The 25,692-nt window shown below is 43.7% G+C and overlaps 1 protein-coding gene across 1 annotated transcript in view; it reads right to left on the bottom strand.

Moving 5' to 3' along the window:
* Positions 1-328: 328 nt before the first annotated feature.
* The window catches only part of LOC126235274 (SET domain-containing protein SmydA-8-like), a 125,195-nt gene continuing 99,831 nt past the window's right edge, over positions 329-25,692 (bottom strand). The window contains exon 8 of the mRNA XM_049944003.1: positions 329-3,520. Coding sequence (XP_049799960.1) covers positions 3,231-3,520 — 290 coding nt within the window. The 3' untranslated portion in view covers positions 329-3,230. The remainder of the gene's footprint in view (positions 3,521-25,692) is intronic.

Raw genomic sequence — 25,692 nt, 5'->3', positions numbered from 1 at the left:
AAGGCGTCGAGTGTACCGACGACCTAATAGGATGTTTCGCCCACAGTGTGTGGAGTATGTAATTCAGATTGACTGGTATTTTGGGTGTGTCCTTCGTACTGTGACTTGGGCCACTCATTCAGATTGCCGTGAACACTTAACTAGCATGTTTACTTCAACATTCTCGACGACCGAGTCTTGCCCTTTCTTCTACACCTTCACGAGGATTACATCGTGGACACTCCCGTGTTCCGAAATATCAACAAAAGTATTCAAAGCCATAAATTGTGGTATGTAGGTTTGGCATTGTTTATATTTTATTCTATGGTTTTATTAATTTTTTGTTCCAAGGTTTTGCTATGTTTCTTGACAATTTCATAATAAACTTTTATTCATTTCTTTCTTGACAATTGCATTATACATTACATCTCTTGCTTTTATTGGTTGCTCTGTACTAGATCTGCCTTAGCTAATGAAATGCATAAATAAGATAGTTCGAGCGCTGTTAGTAGCGGGTAGCGTTTGGGAGGAAACCTGAGCGCGCGGCCTTGTTGTTAGCTATGATTTCTTCGGTGGTCCCTCCCGCCCTCTGTATTAGTTCCGGTGGTGGCCGCTACCTGGCGACTGCGTGTACTCAGGCGTCTCATAGCGGCGCGCACAGCAGCGTGCTGACCGGTCTCGCTGGGCCTCCACGATATACGGCGGGCTGAGAACTTGCATGGCAAGCTACTTTCGAGGTTCACAAATTGGCAGTCTACCGCTTTTATACCTTAATTTTGATTTCTTAAGCCCATACCACCTGTTTAGTCGTTCGCAGTTCGTTTATAGATTACAATAGGCTGACAAAGTGTGCTTAATTGTTGTTACATTCCTGTTTTATCGCTTAGCACCCGTTTACCCAGTGTCGTACTGGGTGACTCAGGGAATTTTTCGTGCCTCACCCTCACAGCATCTCGCATGGTACTTGATAAATTCTCTGGATTTTTTTTACGTGATGGTACGAATGCCTCGTACGCAGTCAAGGTGTGATCTGATGGTCATATTTGTTTGGGCCCTTTCAGTGTTAATAAATTTTATGAAGAATCGCTCTTGGTTTCCTTTATTTTTTATAGCACCTGAAGATGCGATTTACATTCTGAAACCCAGGTCCTGTGTACGATTTTATCCATATAAAGGATTTGTCAAGCACAACTGGTGACTGCGCCGCTGAGATAATCCGATAGAAAATGGCTGGGACTACTTAGAAAATCGGATGAAACGTGGCAATCTTCATCCCTGCAATTTTGTAGCTCCATAAGTTCGAAATGTAGAGGGTTTCAGCCGGGTATGGGAAACCTGAAGAATGTTATGGACTTTCTTCATCGCCGAAATGAGGCCTTTGTCAAGCTTACAGTAGGTCTGACATGGTATTAGCGCGTTGTCTCCTGTGGGTGACAGGTATGTCAGCTGACTGAGTGGGCTTTGCACTCACTTATAGAATGAAGGCTTTGACGACTGGATGACACTGCTGCCGGTAAAGCTTTCGAGGTATAAGGTCTTCGCCCACAAAACTCTTCTGTTCCTAACGTTCCGTTCAGAACTGCGCTGGACTTCAGAGGCGTTGCTGTCCATTTAGTCTTGCCTACTGACGGGTCGGACGTCTGAGAGTGATTAGAGATTATCCTCGTGAAACGTAAAAACTTAACTATCGATTGTCGTCTCGTTAAAGATCAAAAAACTGTTTAGCGATTCTGCAGAGCTGCTGTCCATATACCGCTAATTAAAGGTCTCATCGTTTCTATGAAAATTATCTCTATGTTAATATTTTTCAATGACTTCTCTACGACGCGCTTACTGGCCGCGAGGTTTGAGGCGCCATGTCACGGATTGCGCGGGCCCTCCCGCGGGAGATTCGAGTCCTCCCTTTGGCTTCGGTGTGTGTGTGTGTTGTTCTTAGCACTAATTAGTTGAAGTTAGTCTAAGGAGTGTGTAAGTCTATGGATCGATGACCTCCGCAGTTTGGTCCCTTAGGACTTCACACACATTTGAACATTTGAACTTCTCTACATAGCAGCGGATAACAGCTCGTCGTCGCAGATAAAATTTTTGTTTCAGGAAACTTTACTTCTTAACTTCCTGAGCGAGGAGCAAGCTCTACTGCAGCCAATTTTTCTATTTTCCCTAGTCGGCAAAGACATCTGTGTTCCTTTAGCTGTGTATTCACGCTACTCTTGATTGTTCCAATATAAACTTCACCACACGTGCACGTAATTTCATACATATGGCGCCTATGACAGGAGTGTGTTTATCCTTTACAGATCGAGGTGCTGGACCTATTTTGTTTGTTGGTCTAAAGCCAGTCTAATATATTTTTGTAAAATCTTTCCGATCTGATCTGTTACATTTTTAAGAAAAGGGAGGGAAAGTATATTCTTCCATCTCGTTGTTTTTCATGCTTGTCCTTCGGGCTTCCGTTATTTGGCAGTAGAATTCTGTGTACTTCTTTAGGCAAGTAGCCATTTTTCTCGAAATTCTGCTTCAGATATTTTAAGCGTCCAGGTATTCCAGCGAGCAAATCCTTTTGCCTCTACCGACAAAGCTTTTGATGTCACCTCTCTTTTTTGGTGGGTGGTGGTTGGAGTTCTCGTGTAAATATCCGCGTGAGTGCGTCATTTTTCGAAAAAAGGATAAAGGAACAGAAAAGTCATTGCCGACTAGGTAAAATACAGAAATCGTCTGTAGCATGCGATGCTCTTCAGTCAGCAAGTTACGAAGTGAAGTCTTCTGAAACAAAATTTTTATGTACAGTGACGAACTATTACGCAGAGAAGCCGCTGAAAAATATAAACATAGGGATAATTTTAATAGGAAAGAAGAGACCATGAAGCGGACAGTAGCTCTGTAGAATCCGCTAAGCAGTTTTTTTATCTTTGACAAGACTAAAATCGATAGTTAAGTTTGATCTTCGCCAAGGATAATGTCTATGACGTGTAGCTCCGGCCACACTCTTTTCTATAGCACCTACGTCCGTCTCGGACGTCCGACATATCAGTCGGCAAGACTCAACGGAGGAGCAACGCCTCTGAAGATATCCAGCGCAGTTCTAGACGAAACTATAGGAACAAAAGTTTCGTGGACCACTGTCTTTGCACAAAGTGTTCAACCTGTCATTTGTGATATACGCAAGCTAGATAGACAGAACGTGTTCCTGCGCAAGGCTCGCAGCGGCCGCGACGAGTGCGGAGTGTGTGTCTGTCTGCGGTGTGTGGTGGCTAAGCCTCCTTGACGCGGGCCTCCACCTCGTGCTGCGCGCCGCGCACCAGCTGCAACATGCGCTCCCCGGCGCTGCCCGGCGGCTCTGGCTGGAGCGCCCGCTGCGCCGCGGCCAGCAGCGCGCGAGCCTCCAGCAGCTGCTCCAGCGCCGAGCGGTCCCCGGCGGAGCGGCGCGCAGACTCCAGCAGGCTGCGCGACAGCTCGTGCAGCAGCACGCCCGTGTACAGCGCCAGCCGCGCGTACCCCGGGTCCAGGCAGTTCGTCGTCAGCAGCAGCTCGCGGCACAGCGCTGCAACCCAGAGCACACGGACACCTGCTCTTAACCAGTCTGCTGGAGTTGTGAGCAAATACAGTGCGCACAGAATTACACCGCTCCCAGCTGCGCAGACGGGGCAGTAGCTGAGGAGAGAACGGTACTGATCTTTCGGACGATCTTATTAGCAGGTCATGGCAATATCACCAATAATTCGACATTTCAACCGTTAGTTATTAACAACACGGTTAGAGCGGGGACAGCCACGGTTTCTGCTCGCGGGGTTCGTCCGGGCACGAGTACCAAAGCGCTCAGCCTCTTTTCAAATTCCCCAACCACCAGGCCAGTCTGTCCGTGCGCAGGGAGCGAGTCAGAGAGGAAAACCGCGAACACGCCACATTTCAGTGGCAGTGCAGTCAGTCGCACTGCATACCACTCGGTTTTATATTTCACGTTTCTCAACAACACAGGTCATAAACAAATTAAATTTTCAGTATTATTTAATAATTTTTGCGCGCTGAAGACGTAACATAGTTTTCATCTGGTACAAATTGCCGGCGTACGGAAGACGCAGACAATTTCACTGAAGTTGCCACGAACTCGTGACTTATTTACTTTCATAATCTAAAAAAAGCCTCTCTCAGAAAAATTTGTAGATCAAAATATTGTAGCACTTTTGCAGCCTCATCAAAAAACACGAGAACTTTACCTGAGGAAAGCAATGCAGACGCCCTGGAGAGTTTTAACGTAAAAAGATTTGTCATTAAAACTGGAATTACCTTTCAGCTCGATCAGTCTCCGCGCGGGATTAGCCGAGGGGTATAACGCGCTGCAGTCATGGACTGTGCGGCTGGTCCCGGCGGAGGTTCGAGTCCTCCCTCGGGCATGGGTGTGTGTGTTTGTCCTTAGGATAATTTAGGTTAAGTAGTGTGTAAGCTTAGGGACTGATGATCTTAGCAGTTAAGTCCCATAAGATTTCACATACATTTGAACATTTTTTTGCAATCAGTTGCATCTGCACATGCACAAGGCAGCTTTCAACTGAAATGGCAAGCAGTAGCTCGGAAATAGCTGTAAGACAGATAGCGTCCTAAAAATCTTCATAAAACTACCACTGTAATTCTTGCAAGACCACAATGAATTCTTCAAACTTCACGTTTTCTTTAACGCCAGTGAGCTTAGGGAACTGGATAGTGTCTATCATAATGTGTCCCTTCTAAAGTTAGATTTTCTTTTTAAGTGCGTACCCACCAAAACAGAAGGAAGTTACACTATGTGATCAAAAGTCTCCGGACACCCCCAAAAACATACGTTTTTCATATTAGGTGCATTGTGCTGGCACCTACTGCCAAGTACTCCATATGAGCGACCTCAACAGTCAATAGACATCGTGAGAGAGCAGAGTGGGGTTCTCCGCGGAACTCACAGACATCGAACGTCCAGAAGTGATTGCGTGTCACTTGTGTCATACGTCTGTAAGCGAGATTTCCACACTCCTAAACATCCCTAGGTCCATTGTTTGCCATGTGATAGTGAAGTGCAAACGTGGACCGGTACACCACAAAAGCCTACAGACCGACCTCGTCTGTTGACTGACAGAGACCGCCGACAGTTGAAGAGGGTCGTAATGTGTAATAGCTAGACATCTACTCAGACCATCACACGGGAATTCCAAACTTCATCAGGATACACTGCAAGTACTATGACAGTTAGGCGGGAGGTGAGAGAACTTGGATTTCATGGTCGAGGGGCTGCTCATAAGCCACACATCACGCCGGTAAAGGCCAAACGACGCCTCCCTTGGTGTAAGGAGCGTAAACATTGGACGACTGAAAAGTGGGAAAACGTTGTGTGGAGTGACGAATCACGGTGCACAAAGCCGGCCGGGGTGGCCGAGCGTTTCTAGGCGCTACAGTTTGGAACCGCGCGACTGTTACGGTCGCAGGTTCGAATCCTGCCTCGGGCATGGATGTGTGTGATGCCCTTAGGTTAGTTAGGTTTAAGTAGTTCTAAGTTCTAGGGGACTGATGACCTCAGATGTTAAGTTCCATATTGCTCAGAGCCAGTTTTTTTGAACGGTGCACAATGTGGAAATCCGATAGCAGGCTGTGGGTATGGCGAATGGCCGCTGTACTTCATCTGCCAACGTGTGTAGCGCCCATAGTAAAATTCGGAGGCGGTGGTGTCTTGGTGTGGTTGTGTTTTTCATGGAGCGGGATTGCACCCCTTGTTTTGCGTGGCACTATCACAGCACATGCCTACATTGATGTTTTAAGCACCTTCTTGCTCCCCACTTTTGAAGAGCAGTTAGAGGATGGCGATTGCAACTTTGAACACGATCGAGCACCTGTTCGTAATGCACGGGTTGTGGCGGAGTGGTTGCACGACAGTAACATCCCTCTAATGGACTGGCTTGCACAGAGTTCTGACCTGAATCCTATACAACACCTTTGCGATGTTTTGGAACGCAGACTTCGTGCCAGGCCTCACCGACCGACATCGATACCTCTCCTCAGTGCAGCACTCCGTGAAGAATGGGCTGCCATTCCCCACGAAACCTTTCAGAACCTGATTGGACGTATGCCTGCGAGAGTGGAAGCTGTCATCAAGGCTAAGGGAGGGCCAACACCATGTTGAATTCCAGCATTACCGGTGGAGGTCGTCACGAACTTGTAAGTCATTTTCAGCCAGGTTTCCGGACACTCTTGATCACCTAGTGTACCTTGAGATATCTTACTGTGAGCGGTGTTGCACTCAAGTCCACCTAATATGCTAGGTCTGCAGTACATTCTGGATGTTCTAATTTTCGTTGCTGCCTGCCTTTTCCTTCACAAATTCAACAATAGCGAGTTTTAAATAGAAAGATGGTTCCAGGTATACCCCTTGACTTTACCAACGTACTTTGGAGTATTACATGAAGGTTCCATGCTATTAGTTCAGTTCCATTGAAAACTGTTGCAAATGATAATGGAATAATCCGTGAGGCTTCACAAACTTTATTATTCGTACCACCAGTTCCTTCGCGTGCTCCAGGCCTGTAAATTCAGCAAAAAGTGCTTTTTGATGTACGGAACAATGAATCCTGTCTATCGATCGTTCCCGGCCGTTGTGGCCGAGCGGAACCACGCTGCTGCTACGGTCGCAGGTTCGAATCCTGCCTCGGGCATGGATGTGTGTGATGTCCTTAGGTTAGTTAGGTTTAAGTAGTTCTAAGTTCTTGGGGACTGATGACCTCAGATGTTAAGTCCCATAGTGCCCAGAGCCATTTGAACCATTTCGATCGTTGTGGTAATTTGCTGTTTCAGTGTCTACTAAATATTTAAATTCTTTCTGCAAGGTACTGTAATGCCGTTTCATAGCAAATACCCAGTACCTGTCGCGTATACCTTCTGTCACTCCGATTCATTTTTAAGGAATTCGGCGATAGATCGCTAGAGTTCCTCTTTTTGTGCAAACAACCGCTGGAGTTGTGAGCGCCATTGATAGCACTGACAATCAGTGAAGGTTAAACAGCGCTGAAAGTACGATTCTGCCGAACTCAGAGAGTTGTGCTGACCGAAAAATGCCGCACCGCAATGCTAAATGAAATGTCGCGCTGTTCCTTGTACTTCCGAGAAGGACCGAGCAAACACAAGTGACAGGAAGGGCCTTCGCCCACACATGCCGCACGCGTGTAGTTCGGTACGCAGTGGCAGGCCCTGGGTTAGAGTATTACACTGAAACTGATACAGAAGGAGCGATTTATTTTTGCTTGACTTGTAAATCTCTTCTTCTTTATCTTGTTGCCATGTTAAAATTGGCATCTCTTCATCTCTTACCAAACCACAGTGCGGTTTACACAGTTTCACCTCACTAACATGCTAATGCAGTTCAATTGCGAGAGATCTTGAAACAGTGTGTCATTAAACAGACAACAGACAACTGACAACAAGTGAAGTCAATAGCTAACGAAAAGGTCATGCTTGGTGGAAATATAAACTTGTAATTTCTTCCTTAACCACATTAATTTTATGTTTGGATAAAATAATGTTGGGTACTAGATAAAATAATTTTACGTATTGGGCTGCATCACTGTAAACTACTAAAACTCATTTCACAAGCTATCGATGGGCATTACAATAATTACATTATTTCATTGAAAAATTCTGTTGCTACTCATGTATCACATTATATAAGAAAGGTTCATGTGTCAACTATATGGCAAAATAGTATCACTTCTCAAAAACTCGTTTCCGTGTCTCCAACTGTTTATTATCTTTATCGTTTGCACGTGCAATCAGAAGTGTCTGCACTATACAGGATGTTTCACAATTCATGTTACACACTTCTAGGTGTTGTAGATGTAACTTATTACATCAAGTGTTACATAAGAACCCATGTCTGGTAACGGTTCGTTTCCTAGAGCTACTCAGTCGCGCGCTAGATGTTTCTTATTCAGTTCACCTGTTATGGTAGGCTACCCACATTCGTGGATGGTATGATGACGCGATGTTACGTGATGTCCTCTGTTCCCATATGCCCTGTTTTCATGCTTCCTGGTGATGCGTCAGTTGACATTACGGTCGCTAGTACTGCAGTAACAGGATACCTGGTTACACATTGGCAGAGTACACCGACGTTTTGTTAATTTATGATGAAGCTCGCCATAATGGAAGTGAAGTCCAACGTCTGTACCAGGATTGCTTTGCAAACAGTGTGACTCCATCGCATCCCATTCCCATGTTTCCCAAAGTAGAACAATGGCCGCTGGAAAGTGGGGAATTCGCAAGTGACAGATCAAACTGTGGTGCTCCAAGACGGCGGCGCTCTGTTGTGTTGGAACAGAAAGTGCTTCATCAAGTTGAAGAAAGTCGACGACTACTCGAGCCATTGCTCATGACTTGCATGCGTCTCACTCGTCTGTCTAGCGTGTTCTGCACGAACAGCAACTCACCCACGTGACCATCAGGAGATGTACGCCATACTCCCAGCGGATTTTGTGCCATGTGTCAATTTCTCTACTTGCTTTTTTCACCGTTGTGCGGATTTTCCTTAGTTTCCAAGGCGAATTTTCGTCATCGACGAAGCGCTTTTCGACAGGGAAACTGTTTTGAACACTCGAAATAGCCACATTTGGGATCAAAACACTTATAAACGAACATTTCAGCACACCTGCAGGACAATGTGTGGGCAGGTATCCCCGGTCGTCATGCTACTGGGCTGTATATCCTTCCTCCACACCCAACGGGTGCCAAGTACTTGATGTTCCTGCAACAAGTGCTGGCGGAGTTTTCGGAAGATGTGCCACTGGATATTCGACACGAACTGTGTTTCCAGCATGAAGGCATGACAGTACATTTTCCAGTTCGCATCCAAAACCATCTGATTGTTGTCTATGGGGACAGGTGGATTGATCGAGGTGGATCACATGCTTGGCCACCAAGATCGCCAGATCTGATTTCTTTGGACTTTTTCTTGGGGCCCACATGAAAAATCTTATTTATGAGACCCCTGTCCAGTAGGAGGAAGATATGGTTGCATGGATCATGGCTGCAGCAGAATTGATTAACCATACACCACACATGTTGGACAGAGTTAATACGAATTTACTGCGCAGGTACACTGTGTGCACCGAACTTGGTCATCGTATCTAACAGCTGTTGTAATACCACAGTAAACAGGGGTGAAATCTGTACATCTTGGTTTTCTTCTAACATGGAAACGAACGATTTCTGAACATGGGTTCCTATGTAAAACTTGATCTTCTAAGTCCCCTTTACAACGTCTAATACGAATTGTTGGAGATATAGTTCTCAACACGTTAGCTACATTTCATACGCAGCAAAGACGGACGTAACATGCACCATACGCAAACATGTAAACGACCACTATTTTTATTGCAAACTATTCGAATTTCATACACTACAGTAGTTACTGTCGAAATATCTCAATAAATTGGCCATAAACGAAAAGCGAGGCACGAGATGCGAGAGAACACCTTTTTTAGTTTCTTTAATATATCAAGTTTGTTGACATTGTAATTTTTTGTTTATATTAGGAATTAAAAACCCATTAAGTAAAGGAAGCACACGAGATCTTATTTATTTGGATTGATGACCAGTTTCGGCAACAATTGAGCTATCTGCGGATCATAAAACATTCTTGGTGGTGGAAATGCGGTTTCACATATCGTTAAAATCTTTCTTAAAAAGATAACATTCATACAAGAAATAACTAAAACCAGATTTTCGTCGATCGTGGCCAGTGAAACTGGACGATAGTCATGAAACAAATGAGTTATGCCGTTACAACTTAACAACTGACACAATCAGGATTTACGTAATTTCGTAATAGATATCATCAGATATATGTTGCTGTGACGTGGAGCATGTGAACAGTATAGGCATGAGCTGTAATACTGTTCACGTGTACCACATCACAGCAACATATATGTGATCATCTCCGTGATGACATTATGTAAATGCTCATTGTATCAGCTGCTAAGTTGTAGTGCCATAATGCCTTTTTTTTACGACCATCTTTCAATTACACCGGCCACGAAAGATGAAAGGCTGTTTTAATTATGTTGTGTATGAATGCCCTTATTTTAAGAAAAATTTTAATGATTTATGAAGCCGTAATGAAACCAACACTTACCAAGAATGTTTTATGATCTGAAGATGGCTAGACTGTCAGCCGAAACCAGTAATCAATCCAAATAAAGATGATTTCATGTGCGATCTTGACTTCATGGGCTTCAAATCGCTAACTGGCAGGGAATGTTTCATTCATGATAGACGAAGTAGACAGCTCACTCGGCGACGGGAAATTGAAGTGCCCGCCGCTTAGGAATAGTAATGGGCTCATCAGGCGCTGAGAACGAGAATGCCTCTCTGCAGAGAGGGCAAATTATCTTGCTCGAGCTCTAAGAAGCCGGAAGGTGGGGCAAAGGCAGGTGGCAAGATAAGCTTTACTACGCGATGCAGTGGCTACGGCTGTCTACCGCATTGCTATTCAGGGTTCTATTTGACATTAACGTCAATGTATATAACAAATATTGAAGGAGCAAGCAAGAGTGAAAGCACTCTAGGAGCAGGGAATAGGCAAATAGTAAGGCCCAGCAAGAAGCCTGATCCCCTGAATGGTTTTTGTATCTGACGGTAGGTACAACATCTCGTTTTAAGTTTGTAAAAGTGACCACTAGATGCCGGTATTGAGATGGGGAATTACTATTGTTTTAAAAGTCATCATTTGTTGTTAATGGAACAAAGGTGGCTAGGAAATTTGGCAAGTAGTTGTTGAAAGTGAGCGTCTCAGGAAACTGATGTCAAAAAAAGGAATTTTACTTGCAGGTTTTAGTTGGATGAATTTTTTTATAATTATGGTTAATGACTTGAATTGTTTCGTTCGACTTTCGGTGATCAGTCACCCTCAGAGAAGCCAGTACTGTCCGTCAACGTCCACACGGAGATTCCGACATTATCCACCACTGCGGCTCGCAGGCAGTATGCGCCCCGCGATTATCAGCCGTGCTTCACAATAATGCTAGCCGTTCCCGGCCACGCGTTTCCGTGGCTCTATCTGTTTATTGGAAAACAAAGAAATCATATGTATGGGAACCGGATATACATTCTAATCTCCTTCTCCCCTGCCTCTCTCCCTCTTTTCCTCACTCTCACTTTGTCCATCTGCTCCCCTTTTCCTCTCACTGCCCACCACTTCCTCCCGCCTCTCTCTGTCCTCCCCTTTCTCTCTCCCTCACTCTGTCCATCACCTTCTCCCCCTTTCTCTGACCATCTTCTCCTCCCCCATCTCTCTCCATATCCTACTGCTCCTTCTCTCTCTCCCCCACTCTGTCATATCTTTTGTCTCTCTATGTGCATTTTCTCCCTCCTCTCTGTCTCCATCTCCTCCTGCCCCCTCTCTCTCACAATCACCACCTTTCTGCTTCCTATGTCCATTTCCTTTCACCCCTCCGTCCATCTCCTCATCCCCCCCCCTTTCTGATCTTGAGCCTTGTTTATTGTGCTACAAATTCAGATACTGTAGTAGTATTCTAATGGTAAACTGATATGCCATAAATAAAACTTTCCTGTTAGATAACAACGTTTCACTATTTCCCCTTTATACATTACATTATTATGTATACATTCTACATGTAAAAATAGGTACATGAAAAGACACGCTTATTTGAGTACAACGTTGTGTCAAAACCTTGAAGCAATCGATGAAGAACTTTCGGAGATTTAAGATTCTGAACAAACGAGCATTTGCAGTTTTATTTATACAGGGTAAATGATCGTTTGTTCGAAATCTTAAATCTCCGAAAGTTCTTCACTGATTCCTTGAAATTGCAACACAACGTTTCATTCGAATACACATCTGTTTTATATACTTAATGGAGCGCCATATGGCATATAAATACACACACACACACACACACACACACACACACACACACACACACACACACACACACACACACACACACACACATATATATATATATATGTGTGTGTGTGTGTGTGTGTGTGTGTGTGTGTGTGTGTGTGTGTGTGTGTGTGTGTGTGTGTGTGTGTGTGTGTGTCGTTCATGGTGTGGGTTCCTGTAGTCTTGTCCCTAGTTCATGAACCACGGGCAACGTATGAGTGGCCAAGTAAGTGGTCCCGACAGTCGGGATACCAGTTACTTTGGAATAAGGCTGGGCATCTCGGACATATTCTGAGTCGTGGTCACCTTTGTGCTCATACGGCAAAGACTACCAAATCCACCGGTTAGTCCCTCAGCCGTTAGGGGTAAAACCCAATGGGACTCGGGGCAAGTAAGGCTAGCAACCTGCTTCCCTGGTACTTTAAATATGATGCTGGCAACAATCAGAGCAAAATGCCTCGGACCTTTGGAGGTGACGGAGTCCCACCTCTAACTGACAAACCAGGGACTCCTAAGATACGACTTGGCAAACAAATGGTAATGAGATGGGGAGCTATTAATATCAATGGGGGCTACTCTGGGAAGAAGGTAGAGCTGGCAGAGGCTGCAAGTAAGATGGGGCTGGACGTTTTAGCTGTTAGTGACATTCGGGTAAGGGGTGAGAAAGAAGAGGAAGTGGGAGAATACAAGGTCTACCTGTCAGGAGTCAAAGCAGGAATAGCACAATGGGATGTAGGGCGTTACATCAGGAAAGAAATGGAACCCAGCGTAGTTGCAATAAGGTATGTAAACGAACAACTGATGTGGATAGATTTGACAGTGTCTAGCAAGAAAATTAGGATTGTGTTAGTATATTCGCATTGTGAAGGGACAGGTCAAGATAAGATGGATAGTTTTTATGAGGCACTCAGTGATGTAGTTGTTAGAGTAAAGGACAAGGACAGTGTTCTGCTCATGGATGATTTTAACGCCAGGATTGGAAATCGAACTGAAGGGTATGAAAAGGTTATGGGTAAATTTGGAGAGGATATGGAGGCCAACAGGAACTGGAAACAACTCTTGGATTTCTGTGCCAGTATGGGCTTAGTAATCACAAACTCCTTTTTTAAACATAAGAACATTCACTGGTATACTTGGGAAGGCAGGGGAACCAGATCTGTCATTGACTATATAATAACAGATCAGGAATTCAGGAAGGCTGTGAGGGACACACGTGTATTCAGGGGATTCTTTGATGACACTGATCATTATTTAATCTGCAGTGAAATTGGGATTGTGAGGCCGAAAGTGCAGGAGGTTAGGTCCATATGTAGGACGATAAGAGTGGAGAAACTTCAGGATAAGGAAATCAGGCACAAGTACATAACAGCGATCTCAGAAAGGTACCAGTTAGTTGAATGTAGTCAATTACAGTCATTTGAAAAGGAATGGACAAGGTACAGGGACGCAGTACTAGACGTGGCTAAAGAATGTCTTGGAACAGTAGTAAAAGTAGGATGAAGCAAACAACTTAGTGGAATGACACAGTCAAGGCAGCCTGTAAAAGGAAAAAGAAGGCGTATCAAAAATGGCTACATACTAGAACTCAGGTAGACAGAGAAAGTTATGTTGAAGAAAGAAACAAAGCCAAACAGATAATTGCAGTATCCAAGAAGAAATCTTGGGAAGACTTTGGAAACAGGTTGGAGACTATGGGTCAAACTGCTGGAAAACCATTCTGGAGTGTAATTAGCAGTCTTCGAAATGGAGGTAAGAAGGAAATGACAAGTATTTGGGACAGGTCAGGAAAACTGCTGGTGAATCCTGTGGATGCCTTTGGCAGATGGAGGGAATATTTTGAAGAGTTGCTCAATGTAGGTGAAAATACGATCAGTAATGTTTCAGATTTCGAGGTAGAATGGGATAGGAATGATGATGGAAATAGGATCACATTTTAGGAAGTGGAGAAAATGGTCAATAGATTGCGGTGAAATAAACCAGCTGGGGTGGATGACATTAAGTCGGAACTCATCAAATACAGAGGAATGTCAGGTCTTAAATGGCTACACAGGATAATTGAATTGGCCTGGGAGTCGGGACAGGTTCCATCAGACTGGACAAAAGCAGTAATCACACCAATCTTTAAACATGGAAACAGAAAAGATTGTAACAACTACAGAGGTATCTCTTTAATCTGCGTTGTGGGTAAAATCTTCTCAGGTATTGTTAAAAGGAAAGTGCGAGTATTAGTTGAGGACCAATTGGATGAAAATCAGTGTGGGTTTAGGCCTCTTAGAGGTTGTCAGGACCAAATCTTTAGCTTACGGCAAATAATGGAGAAGTGTTATGAGTGGAACAGGGAATTGTATCTATGCTCTATAGATCTAGAAAAGGCATATGACCGGGTTCCTAGGAGGAAGTTATTGTCTGTTCTACGAGATTATGGAATAGGAGGCAAACTTTTGCAAGCAATTAAAGGTCTTTACATGGATAGTCAGGCAGCAGTTAGAGTTGACGGTAAATTGAGTTCATGGTTCAGAGTAGTTTCAGGCTGCAACCTGTCTCCACTGTTGTTCATATTATTTATGGATCATATGTTGAAAACAATAGACTGGCTGGGTGAGATTAAGATATGTGAACACAAAATAAGCAGTCTTGCATATGCGGATGACTTAGTTGTGATGGAAGATTCGATTGAAAGTTTGCAAAGTAATATTTCAGAGCTATATCAGAAATGTAAGGACTATGGTATGAAGATTAGCATCTCCAAAACGGAAGTAATGTCAGTGGGAAAGAAATATAAACGGATTGAGTGCCAAATAGGAGGAACAAAGTTACAACAGGTGGACGGTTTCAAGTACTTAGGATGCATATTCTCACAGGATGGCAACATAGTGAAAGAACTGGAAGCGAGGTGTAGCAAAGCTAATGCAGTGAGCGCTCACCTACGATCTACTCGCTTCTGCAAGAAGGAAGTCAGTACCAAGACTAAGGTATCTGTGCACCGTTCAATCTTTCGACCAACTTTGTTGTATGGGAGCGAAAGCTGGGTGGATTCAGGTTACCTTATCAACAAGGTTGAGGTTACGGATATGAAAGTAGCTAGGATGATTGCAGGTACTAGTAGATGGGAACAATGGCAGGAGGGTGTCCACAATGAGGAAATCAAAGAAAAACTGGGAATGAACTCTATAGATGTAGCAGTCAGGGCAAACAGGCTTAGATGGTGGGGTCATGTTACACGCATGGGAGAAGCAAGGTTACCCAAGAGACTCATGGGTTCAGCAGTAGAGGGTAGGAGGAGTCGGGGCAGACCAAGGAGAAGGTACCTGGATTCGGTTAAGAATGATTTTGAAGTAATAGGTTTAACATCAGAAGAGGCACCAATGTTAGCACTGAATAGAGGGATCATGGAGGAATTTTATAAGGGGGGCTATGCTCCAGACTGAACGCTGAAAGGCATAATCAGTCTTAAATGATTATATATATATATATATATATATATATATATATATATATATATATATATATATACTCCTGGAAATTGAAATAAGAACACCGTGAATTCATTGTCCCAGGAAGGGGAAACTTTATTGACACATTCCTGGGGTCAGATACGTCACATGATCACACTGACAGAACCACAGGCACATAGACACAGGCAACAGAGCATGCACAATGTCGGCACTAGTACAGTGTATATCCACCTTTCGCAGCAATGCAGGCTGCTATCCTCCCATGGAGACGATCGTAGAGATGCTGGATGTAGTCCTGTGGAACGGCTTGCCATGCCATTTCCACCTGGCGCCTCAGTTGGACCAGCGTTCGTGCTGGACGTGCAGACCGCGTGAGACGACGCTTCATCCAGTCCCAAACATGCTCACTGGGGGACAGATCCGGAGATCTTGCTGGCCAGGGTAGTTGACTTACACCTTCTAGAGCACGTTGGGTGGCACGGGATACATGCGGACGCGCATTGTCCTGTTGGAACAGCAAGTTCCCTTGCCGGTCTAGGAATGGTAGAACGATGGGTTCGATGACGGTTTGGATGTACCGTGCACTATTCAGTGTCCCCTCGACGATCACCAGTGGTGTACGGCCAGTGTAGGAGATCGCTCCCCACACCATGATGCCGGGTGTTGGCCCTGTGTGCCTCGGTCGTATGCAGTCCTGATTGTGGCGCTCACCTGCACGGCGCCAAACACGCATACGACCATCATTGGCACCAAGGCAGAAGCGACTCTCATCGCTGAAGACGACACGTCTCCATTCGTCCCTCCATTCACGCCTGTCGCGACACCACTGGAGGCGGGCTGCACGATGTTGGGGCGTGAGCGGAAGACGGCCTAACGGTGTGCGGGACCGTAGCCCAGCTTCATGGAGACGGTTGCGAATGGTCCTCGCCGATACCCCAGGAGCAACAGTGTCCCTAATTTGCTGGGAAGTGGCGGTGCGGTCCCCTACGGCACTGCGTAGGATCCTACGGTCTTGGCGTGCATCCGTGCGTCGCTGCGGTCCGGTCCCAGGTCGACGGGCACGTGCACCTTCCGCCGACCACTGGCGACAACATCGATGTACTGTGGAGACCTCACGCCCCACGTGTTGAGCAATTCGGCGGTACGTCCACCCGGCCTCCCGCATGCCCACTATACGCCCTCGCTCAAAGTCCGTCAACTGCACATACGGTCCACGTCCACGCTGTCGCGGCATGCTACCAGTGTTAAAGACTGCGATGGATCTCCGTATGCCACGGCAAACTGGCTGACACTGACGGCGGCGGTGCACAAATGCTGCGCAGCTAGCGCCATTCGACGGCCAACACCGCGGTTCCTGGTGTGTCCGCTGTGCCGTGCGTGTGATCATTGCTTGTACAGCCCTCTCGCAGTGTCCGGAGCAAGTATGGTGGGTCTGACACACCGGTGTCAATGTGTTCTTTTTTCCATTTCCAGGAGTATATACACCTTATGCCACTGCAGTAGATGTATAAAAACACACGTGTATTCGAAAACAAAGCTGTGACAAAATTAAAAAAAAATTGGTTAACAACTTACGGATATTTTAAGATTTTGAACAAACGAAAACGAGCTTTTTGATAACAATGTATGGTATATATTATTTGTATACCATATGGCGCTCCGGTAGGTATATAACAGCATGTGCGAATTCGAATGCAACAGTGTGTAAAAACTTGAGGGAATCAGTGGAGAGTTATCGGAGATTTACGATTTTGAACAAACGAACATTGGAACTTTTATATATAAAGATGCATTTAACTACTAAAAGCCGAAACTAAAAAGTCAACTAGAGTTCAGAGTTTTCTAAGACTTTAGTTTCCTTTCTAAGTAAGAAATAAAAGTACGGTACTTACGGACAGCTGCGCTGAGTGGACGCGCGTTTAGAGGCGCCATGTCACTGATTCCGCGGTCTCTCCCGCCGGAGGTTCGAGACCTCCCTTGGGCAAGGGTGTGTGTGTTGCTCTTAGCATAAGTTAATTTAAGTAGTGTGTAAGTCTAGGGATCGGTGACCTCAGCAATTTGGTCCCATAGGAATTCACACAGATTTGAACATTTTACTTACGGATACAGTAATATTTTAAGATGAGCTTAATTTCAATTGACGCTGGTGACTTCGGCCGTGAGCAAAGTAAAATTGGCCGCTTACCTCAAGCGCAGAGGCGTAAGTAGCGCGGCCACTACAGAGCTAGAGAAGGTGAGACGGGGAATGTCTTATTGTTTGTCTTCCAGTAAGGACAACAAACGGCGAGTGCCAGAGATACCGATAAGCTGCTACATCAAAATTACATGGATTCGTGAACGAGAATTACAGTGACAGTCATCTTCAAATGCGGTACATAATCGTACCAATGGATATGAAATTAAATTAAGGCTATTGTAATGCAACTCAGTGAGTAGAAGGCAAATGACATTCAAAACATTTAGTAAACGTTTGTGATTCTGTCTCATATTGCTTAATGGATTTAAATACAACAAAATTTACGGTTTCTATTAGTTATCATCCACCCACGCAGATAACAGAACACCACTTAGACAGACAATTGTCTCCACCTTGGGCTCGTTGAGGGTAGCAGTAATTAAAGAGAGACCAGTGGACAGCAAGTGTTCCGAATGGTGCGACTCTTAGCCATCAGTGCTTCGTGGTCGGTGGGCAATTTATCACACCGTTACTAAAGCTAGTCTATTTGTGATTCATGGTAAACTAATTTAGCCAGGTTACCAGTTAATAATAGGACGAGTATACAGGATGATTAACTTGCCCCTACCGATGTCATTTTGTGAAACCCGTAATGTTATATCTGACCTGCAAAAACCACACACGACATTTTCGTATTCTCTCGCTCGCTATACGCAAACTATCAGCCTGCAGGAAAAAAAATGAACCAGGATCCTTTTGTATGGAATTTAATGTAGTTAAATTTTGGACTGTAATATGTTTACTCTGGAGGCCGTTGTTTTCGAGTTCAAAAATGGTTCAAATGGCTCTGAGCACTATGGGACTCAACATCTTAGGTCATAAGTCCCCTAGAACTTAGAACTACTTAAACCTAACTAACCTAAGGACATCGCACACACCCATGCCCGAGGCAGGATTCGAACCTGCGACCGTAGCAGTCCCGCGGTTCCGGACTGCAGCGCCAGAACCGCTAGACCACCGCGGCCGGCTGTTTTCGAGTTATTCAATATAAACGTACAGAAGTGACCTTCAAATGCACACCTCCACTGCCACACTCACCCCTCTCCTGTCAGGAGGCGCTCCCTCCTACTAGTGCACAAAAGTTTCCGACTACATGAACTGTTTCCGAAATTCGACCTTCTTTTGCTTCCTATTGATGGGGCTATTATGTCACCAGCATAGTCGGCTACTTTGTTAACGTAATTGTTTTAAATATGACCGTGAGCGTAATGAAAGAAAAACGACTTTCGTACACTTTACGCTAAAACTAATTACGTTGACAGTTCGATCCAAACTTAATACTTACAAGGTAAGTAGTTTCATAATCAGAAGGCCTGACGCATTCAACGACGTAATTGTTTATTTTATGCTGTTCCAATTCACAGAATTATTTGGTGGAATTTACACAAACGTCAATTTTACAATTTGTAAGAGTACGACTAAGCTAATGGCTTAATAAGGCCAGTCAATGAAGACCAAAACAGGTCGACTGTGTGAAATAATTTGTTCAGTCGCAAATTTTTGTGTAGTGGCAGGACGGAGAGCCGTGAACAACATACTAGAAATCCTGACCGGTGGGGACTGAGTGTGGGAGTGGCATTACGGTTTAAGTTCACCTTTGTACATTTTTCATGATTAAGACGGAAACCACGGCCTCTAGCTAAAACACATCCAGTATAAAACTTAACTACACTAAGTTTCCAATAAAAAGGTCCTGATCATTTTTTTGTAGCACTAATAGTTTGCGCATAGCGAGCGAGAGAATATGTCCATCTCGCACGTGGTTTTTGAAGGTCAGATATAACATTGCGGGTTGCATAAAACACCACCTCCGAATCACGCTTTATATGGGGCCCGAGGTGCCGCCCCACAATGTCAATATTGGCTGTTAAACAAAAAAAATTGACAACTGCACTAACGGATCAAAAGTATTCGGAAACCTATTAGTGACATTAATATGATGTGTGTCGACCTAACATCTTTATAATATATTGAACTCTAGTGTGGACGCACCATATCAGCAATGGGGGCCACTATTTTTTATTGCAAAATATTCGAATTTCATATACTACCGTAATTAATGCTCACAAAATCTTGCCTCATACACGCTTCTTTATGACAGTGTACGTTGTCATGCTGATACCATAAATCATCGTCAATGAACTACTGTATTACTCTACAGTATACAATGCTGTAACAAGTATTCATCTCCTTCTGCATGTTGCATTCTCTCAAGTGCAATAAGGGGACCACACTCTAACCAGAAGAAACACCCTCATACCATAAGACCACCTATACTATGCTTCGCTGTTGTCACTACACGTGACATCAGGCAAGACATACACCAAACCCAAATCCTTCTACTGAACAGTCGCAGAGACAGCGTGGTTCATCACTATAAATCACTCGTTGCCAGGCAACCAGTGTCCATGGACGTCGCTCATTACACTACCTCAAGCGCACTTCTAGGTGGTATAGTGGTAGAGCCTTCCGCTAGTTTCACGTTATTTTTTATAACCACCCTCTGCAGTTCGACAGCCGCTGTCAGGCAGTACATGAGGTCTGTCTGCCCCTGGTTTAGCTGTGGTTGTTCCTTTGCGTTTCCACTTCACAATCACATTACGAACCATCGATTTTAGCAGTTTTAGATGGGTTAAATGTCCACTACAGATTTGTTAATCAGGTGTCATCCAATGACTACGCCACATTCGAAGACACGGAGCTCTGCTGACCAGCCCATTCTACTGTTACGACTTTCCCGCTGGCAACAAAGTATTCCCCTTCTCCTTTTACACTGGCGGGCACGCATCTCTTGCCATCTATTCCGCATTACATAGGCGTCTACGGATACTTTTTATCAGATAGTTAACAGCAACGAGCCTGTAACACTTGCACAGTGTACGCCGTAAGTTACTAGCATGACTAATGATTTCGTTCTTTTAAGAATAATGTTGAATATTATCTCATAGAAAATTCTCAATCCAAATTTTTTCCTAGAGAGCACAAGAAACAAACAATATTCCCACCAGTGGAAAAATGCTCCTATCGGAGCACAAAAAGGGCGAACATGTACCTGTTTAAAAGACTGATCGAAAAGTGGGGTACTAGCTGCCTCATTCTACCTTCCTCAGCACCTTTACAAACTTTTCCAAAAATTCTGGCATGCCAACATATGCGCAGACTTTTTAACGTACAGCTCACCTCTCACTCCCACTAGCTCCCCTAACTATAACTTGCCTAGTGTCGCTCACTCATTTGTTTCTCTCTGTCCTGTCTCCTGTACCACAGACACATCCCCTTCATTTTGTCCTACTACTATTCTATCCTCTCACTGTCAGTCTCCCTCTTGCTCTCTCTTACTGCTACTATTTTATTCCTTCCTTCCTTCCCACTGCTGCTATCTCTTCTCACTGTCACTATCTCTATCTTCCTCGTTGTCAATGCCGTATAACCTGTCTCTCATCACTGGCCCTCACCCACTTCAACTTTCTCTTTATTACTCTCCTACTTGCACTCCTTTTTTGTCCTAGCACTGTTTTGTCATCAACTATGTTGCATGACCACTGTGTCTCTCTTTCTCTTGCACTGACGTTGTCTCCTTCACTCTTTCTACACCTTGACCACTGTCAACTACCCTACTGTATTTATTACTTTTCCGTCTCTTTCCCATTACCACTTTCTCCTCCACCCTGAGCATAAAAAAGCACGAATATGTTCGCATGACTAAATATTTCGGAAAATTGTAAACTTGCTGAGGAAGGTAGAATGAGGTAGCTAGTACCCCACTTTTAAAAAGGGGTATATTCGCCTTTTTTCCACTGGTTCCCTTCTTTTCTCTACTATAGTAGGGCACGTCAGTCAAAGGAAAAAACTTTGTGGGTCGATAAAATTTTAATTGTTTACTTATGTGAAACTGAAATGACGCAAAACTGTTTTAAAACTCATACTGGGTTTTGAATGCACAAAAATTTTGAATGTGCTTCAGTACTACCATATGCGTTTCTCAGAGCCCTTCTGAGGTTAACGGAGAGTGTTAAAAGGATATTTCTCAGTAAACTACGTTTTTGCCTCACATCGGATTTTACGTGCTTGTTTTTTGTGTACAAGCAGGGTTAACTCCAAACCTCTCGGTAACGCATAATGATATCAAGAAAATTTTCGAGGTTGTTCGAAATTAGGATTTCAGGAATAGTTCCTAAAAATTACAGCCACTTGCTGTTCATAACCATCTTCGAATCCGCGGCTCAGTTTTGGTACGCAAAAGCCATGTTTTGGGGTGTTTCTCGACAATGCATAAAGATTTTGGAAAAGGGAATCTGATACTGGTAGATAAATGCGAAGAGAATATACCCATTAAAATTTGAGCAATTTGTTGCGGTTATTTATTTAGGTATGCGTTGCTCACGGCGAAAAAAATGGTGGAAGATGCTTCTTCGGTTTTTCTCAACAATCGCCCTGAACTAAATGGTGCCTCTGCAAATCCCTTAACGTGCATCGTAGATAACATCTAATGTAAAAAGAACCAACTGATTTGCTCCTTTTGCCTAAGCTGGAGGCATTGTGTAATATTTAGACTTTGAGCTTGTACTGTACGGTAGGTACAGTAAGACCACCCTTCCGTTGGAAACACAAATGGTCCATTGCCCAAGGACTTTCCAAACCACTAGACCCTACGTTTCTATCACCAGCAGATACCGAGGTTTGAGCCCCGGAAAAATCCCTTTTTTATGCTCGGCGTTTTGGAACATACTGATAGGGCATGCTGTCGCATGCGTACCAATACTGAACATCCCAAGCGATGTTACGTGATAGGAGACACAACAGCTACAACACAAGCTTTGAAATTGTGAAGTTGGCAGGGATAAAATACAGGGAGCAAATGTTTTTCTACAGTCTGTGTAGATACCAGATTACTGTTCCAAAACCCGAAGAACATCAAAAACAAGCACTAAATGAGAATAAACTGAGTCAGGGTAGTAGCCTATTCTGTGTGATTCAGTCTGAACAAGCAGTAAAGGAAACCGACGAGAAATGTGAGTAGGACTCGTAACCTGAGGCTTCCGTACAAACTTAATCATGCATGTAGATAATAATAATAATTTCGTGTGGCTTAGCGGCCTGATGCAACTCTTTTATTGACACCACTTTGGCGGCTTGCGTCTACCAAACTTACCCCAGTTATCCAATAATGGAGTCTACGGTTAACCAAAGTTTAACTTGGAATCCAAACCATTTGTTGTCCAGTCTAAGCTAAAAAGAAAACTAAAAAGACGTGGTCGGACCGAGATTCGAAACTGCAAACCGTCAGTTACCAAGAACGCATTTTTCCGCTAGACTTCCAGGCCCGGAATGTGTACAGAAAGTTCACGAAGATGTTTTGAAGATTTAGTTTGTTTGAGTATTAAAATATGACATGTACGGTCGTATCTATTGACCGCAGTGAGTTAAAACTTCATATTATTTACTACGCCAAGGAACCTTAGGCCTCAGTATTTGACATGAATTTCAACTTTGTACCTCTATCTGTCACTGAGAAAAAAGGGGTCTTAACAGCTCATGTAGGCTACTCTTAGCTGCCAAGCTTACCATCCCCATCTGACGGACGGATCACCATCAGCAGTGTCACATGCCATCACGTCATGAGACACTAAGGAGAGGTTTTTCTTTAAACCATGTCACTGACGCAAAGCCTGATGATCAGGAAATTTTCGCTACCACCTCGCCTCCCATTGCCGATCAAGTACTGGCAGGGGAATGTTTTAAAGACGTATCTCCATCTACAGAAGCAGAATAGACAGTTTCTAACACATAGAACATGTGAAATGTTGAGTTTATCCCGAATTTCTTGTTAGACGACGCGAGTAGCTTAGATTAATCTACATTTTTTATAATTTCTTTGCTTCCGCAGTCCAACTCATAGAAATGGTGTCACATATATATTTGACTTCTAGAAAGTAACTCCTTGCTACAGATTCGTTGCAGAACCTGTAGCAATACACCTGACAGTTTCTGCTATATCTCCTGAGAGTTCACGTTTGCTGATAGAGGAAGAAGATTTCACCCAATGTAAAGAATGCCTATAAATATTATTTTCGAATAGAACTTGAGGACGTATTATGTTAACAAGATATAATGCTGGAAGCTAAATAGTGGGGTAAGGGTGGAACGAGAACACTTTTGATATCAAATTGATATACAAATTAATTAAATTGATCAATTAACTGCCGCATCCCCCCACCTCCACCCCTAGCCTCGGACGACGTCGTGTGTCTTCCCCAGTCGGCACACGGGCCCCTCCCCCCTCCCAACACTCCCCCTCCCCAGAAGGATGGAGTTCGAGTCCTTAGTTTTCTGCCAAAACCCGGTTTGGGGGGAAGCGGTGGGGGGGGGGGGGGGGGGGGGACACGTCAGCACAGCCCTGGGACAAAGGAATTCCCGACATTTTTTTTAAATTCCCGCCAAAATTTGAAATTCCCATCAACAGGATATGTGAGGATGGGTGGGAAGGGAGACAGGATACTCACACACGCTGGCTGGGAAAAACAAAATGTCATCTGGGAATGAAGGTTTGGGGAAGGGGGACGAGGGTAATTAATTGATCAATTTAATTAATTTGCTCTCTAGTTCGATATCAAATGTGTCCTCATGCTGCCCTTACCCTACTGCTAAGGCCCATTGTTTATAGTACTAGAAGTGACTTACACTACACACACTGGCTGCATCAAAGCAGTCTTCTGAATGACGGCTGTAAGAACAGCACCAGCAATGCACAAACTATTTACGTGTTTCGTATGTAACAAAATAAAGGTTTTACTTCGTCATTCAGTACTAAAATTATTTCAGTGTTGCACAGCGTAAGGTTTCTAACATTTTCAGTTGTTTTCATACCAGTTTTGTACCTTAAGCGAAAGTAACATGGCACAAAATTTAAGGCTGCTACACAGTGTTCACTAAATACATAAAAATCAGTTAAAATTCTTTAGATAACCATCAACACGACATATTTAGCGAGCCGTGTGTGAAGGGATATTATTATGTTAACATCCGAATGATTTCTGTATGCAGAATGCTTTACTTTGTTTCAGAACTGAATTTGCTACCTTAATGTTTATTCTCACTGACAAATTTATTTATCTCTATTTGTTTGCTATTCCTTGTTTATTCTTATCTTATGATTGGCCAGGGTATAAGTAAAAAATTTGTAAGACATAATTTGTCTTTTTCATGATCTATTACGACCACTGTACTGTTTTACTCCTACTTTTGCGAAATTCCACTGTTCTATCATAACAGGCACTCACAATTATGTTCATTAGCTCCCTGACTTTATCGCCTGCATTCTTCAGTGACAGGGTATTATCTGTCCTAGTGCGCTGTAGTTCATGTTTTATGGGCATTGTTGAACTATAATTTGGTAATTACTTACGTTATGCATTTATTTTCCTCTTACTCTGCAGATATTAAATTGGAAATGCGTATAGTTTCCTCTGCAGATACAGTTCTTCTATATTATCTTTGTATTGATGTCTTTTTTTTATAGACTCAAAGAGGATGGTACCAAATTTGGCCTAAAATATGTTTTATAGAATTTCTGAATTTGAAATGTGGAGAATTAATATTTTAATACACCTTGTTTGTGTTATCTTTTGCCGGCCGGAGTCGCCGAGCGGTTGTAGGCGCTCCAGTCTGGAACTGCGCGACCGCTACGGTCGCAGGTTCGAATCCTGCCTCGGGCATGGATGTGTGTGATGTCCTTAGGTTAGTTAGGTTTAAGTAGTTCTAAGTTATAGGGTACTGATGACCTTAGAAGTTAAGTCCCATAGTGCTCAGAGCCATTTGAACCATTTTGTTATCTTTTGGTAAGTCTTTTAGCCACAACTTATTACTCGTTTCATTTACTTCCAGTTTTGTGAGGCCTTCAGTGATCATTTGCTTTTTTATTTCCCTGTACCGCCCAAAGTCTGTTTTTCGAATGTATTTTGTTCTCTTAAAAGATGCCATTTTTCCAGTCTTGAACATCAAGATTATTTTCAACAGTGAAATGTGGGTAAGAGTTTGTTCTCCACAAGCGTCAGGTTAAGGTTGATATTACCTGAAAGAAGATACTTTTGAAGTAAGTATTAATGTAA

The sequence above is a fragment of the Schistocerca nitens genome, chromosome 2 (genome assembly GCF_023898315.1).
Source record: "Schistocerca nitens isolate TAMUIC-IGC-003100 chromosome 2, iqSchNite1.1, whole genome shotgun sequence".
Lineage (NCBI taxonomy): Eukaryota > Metazoa > Arthropoda > Insecta > Orthoptera > Acrididae > Schistocerca > Schistocerca nitens.
This window is presented reverse-complemented; position numbering and strand designations above follow the sequence as displayed.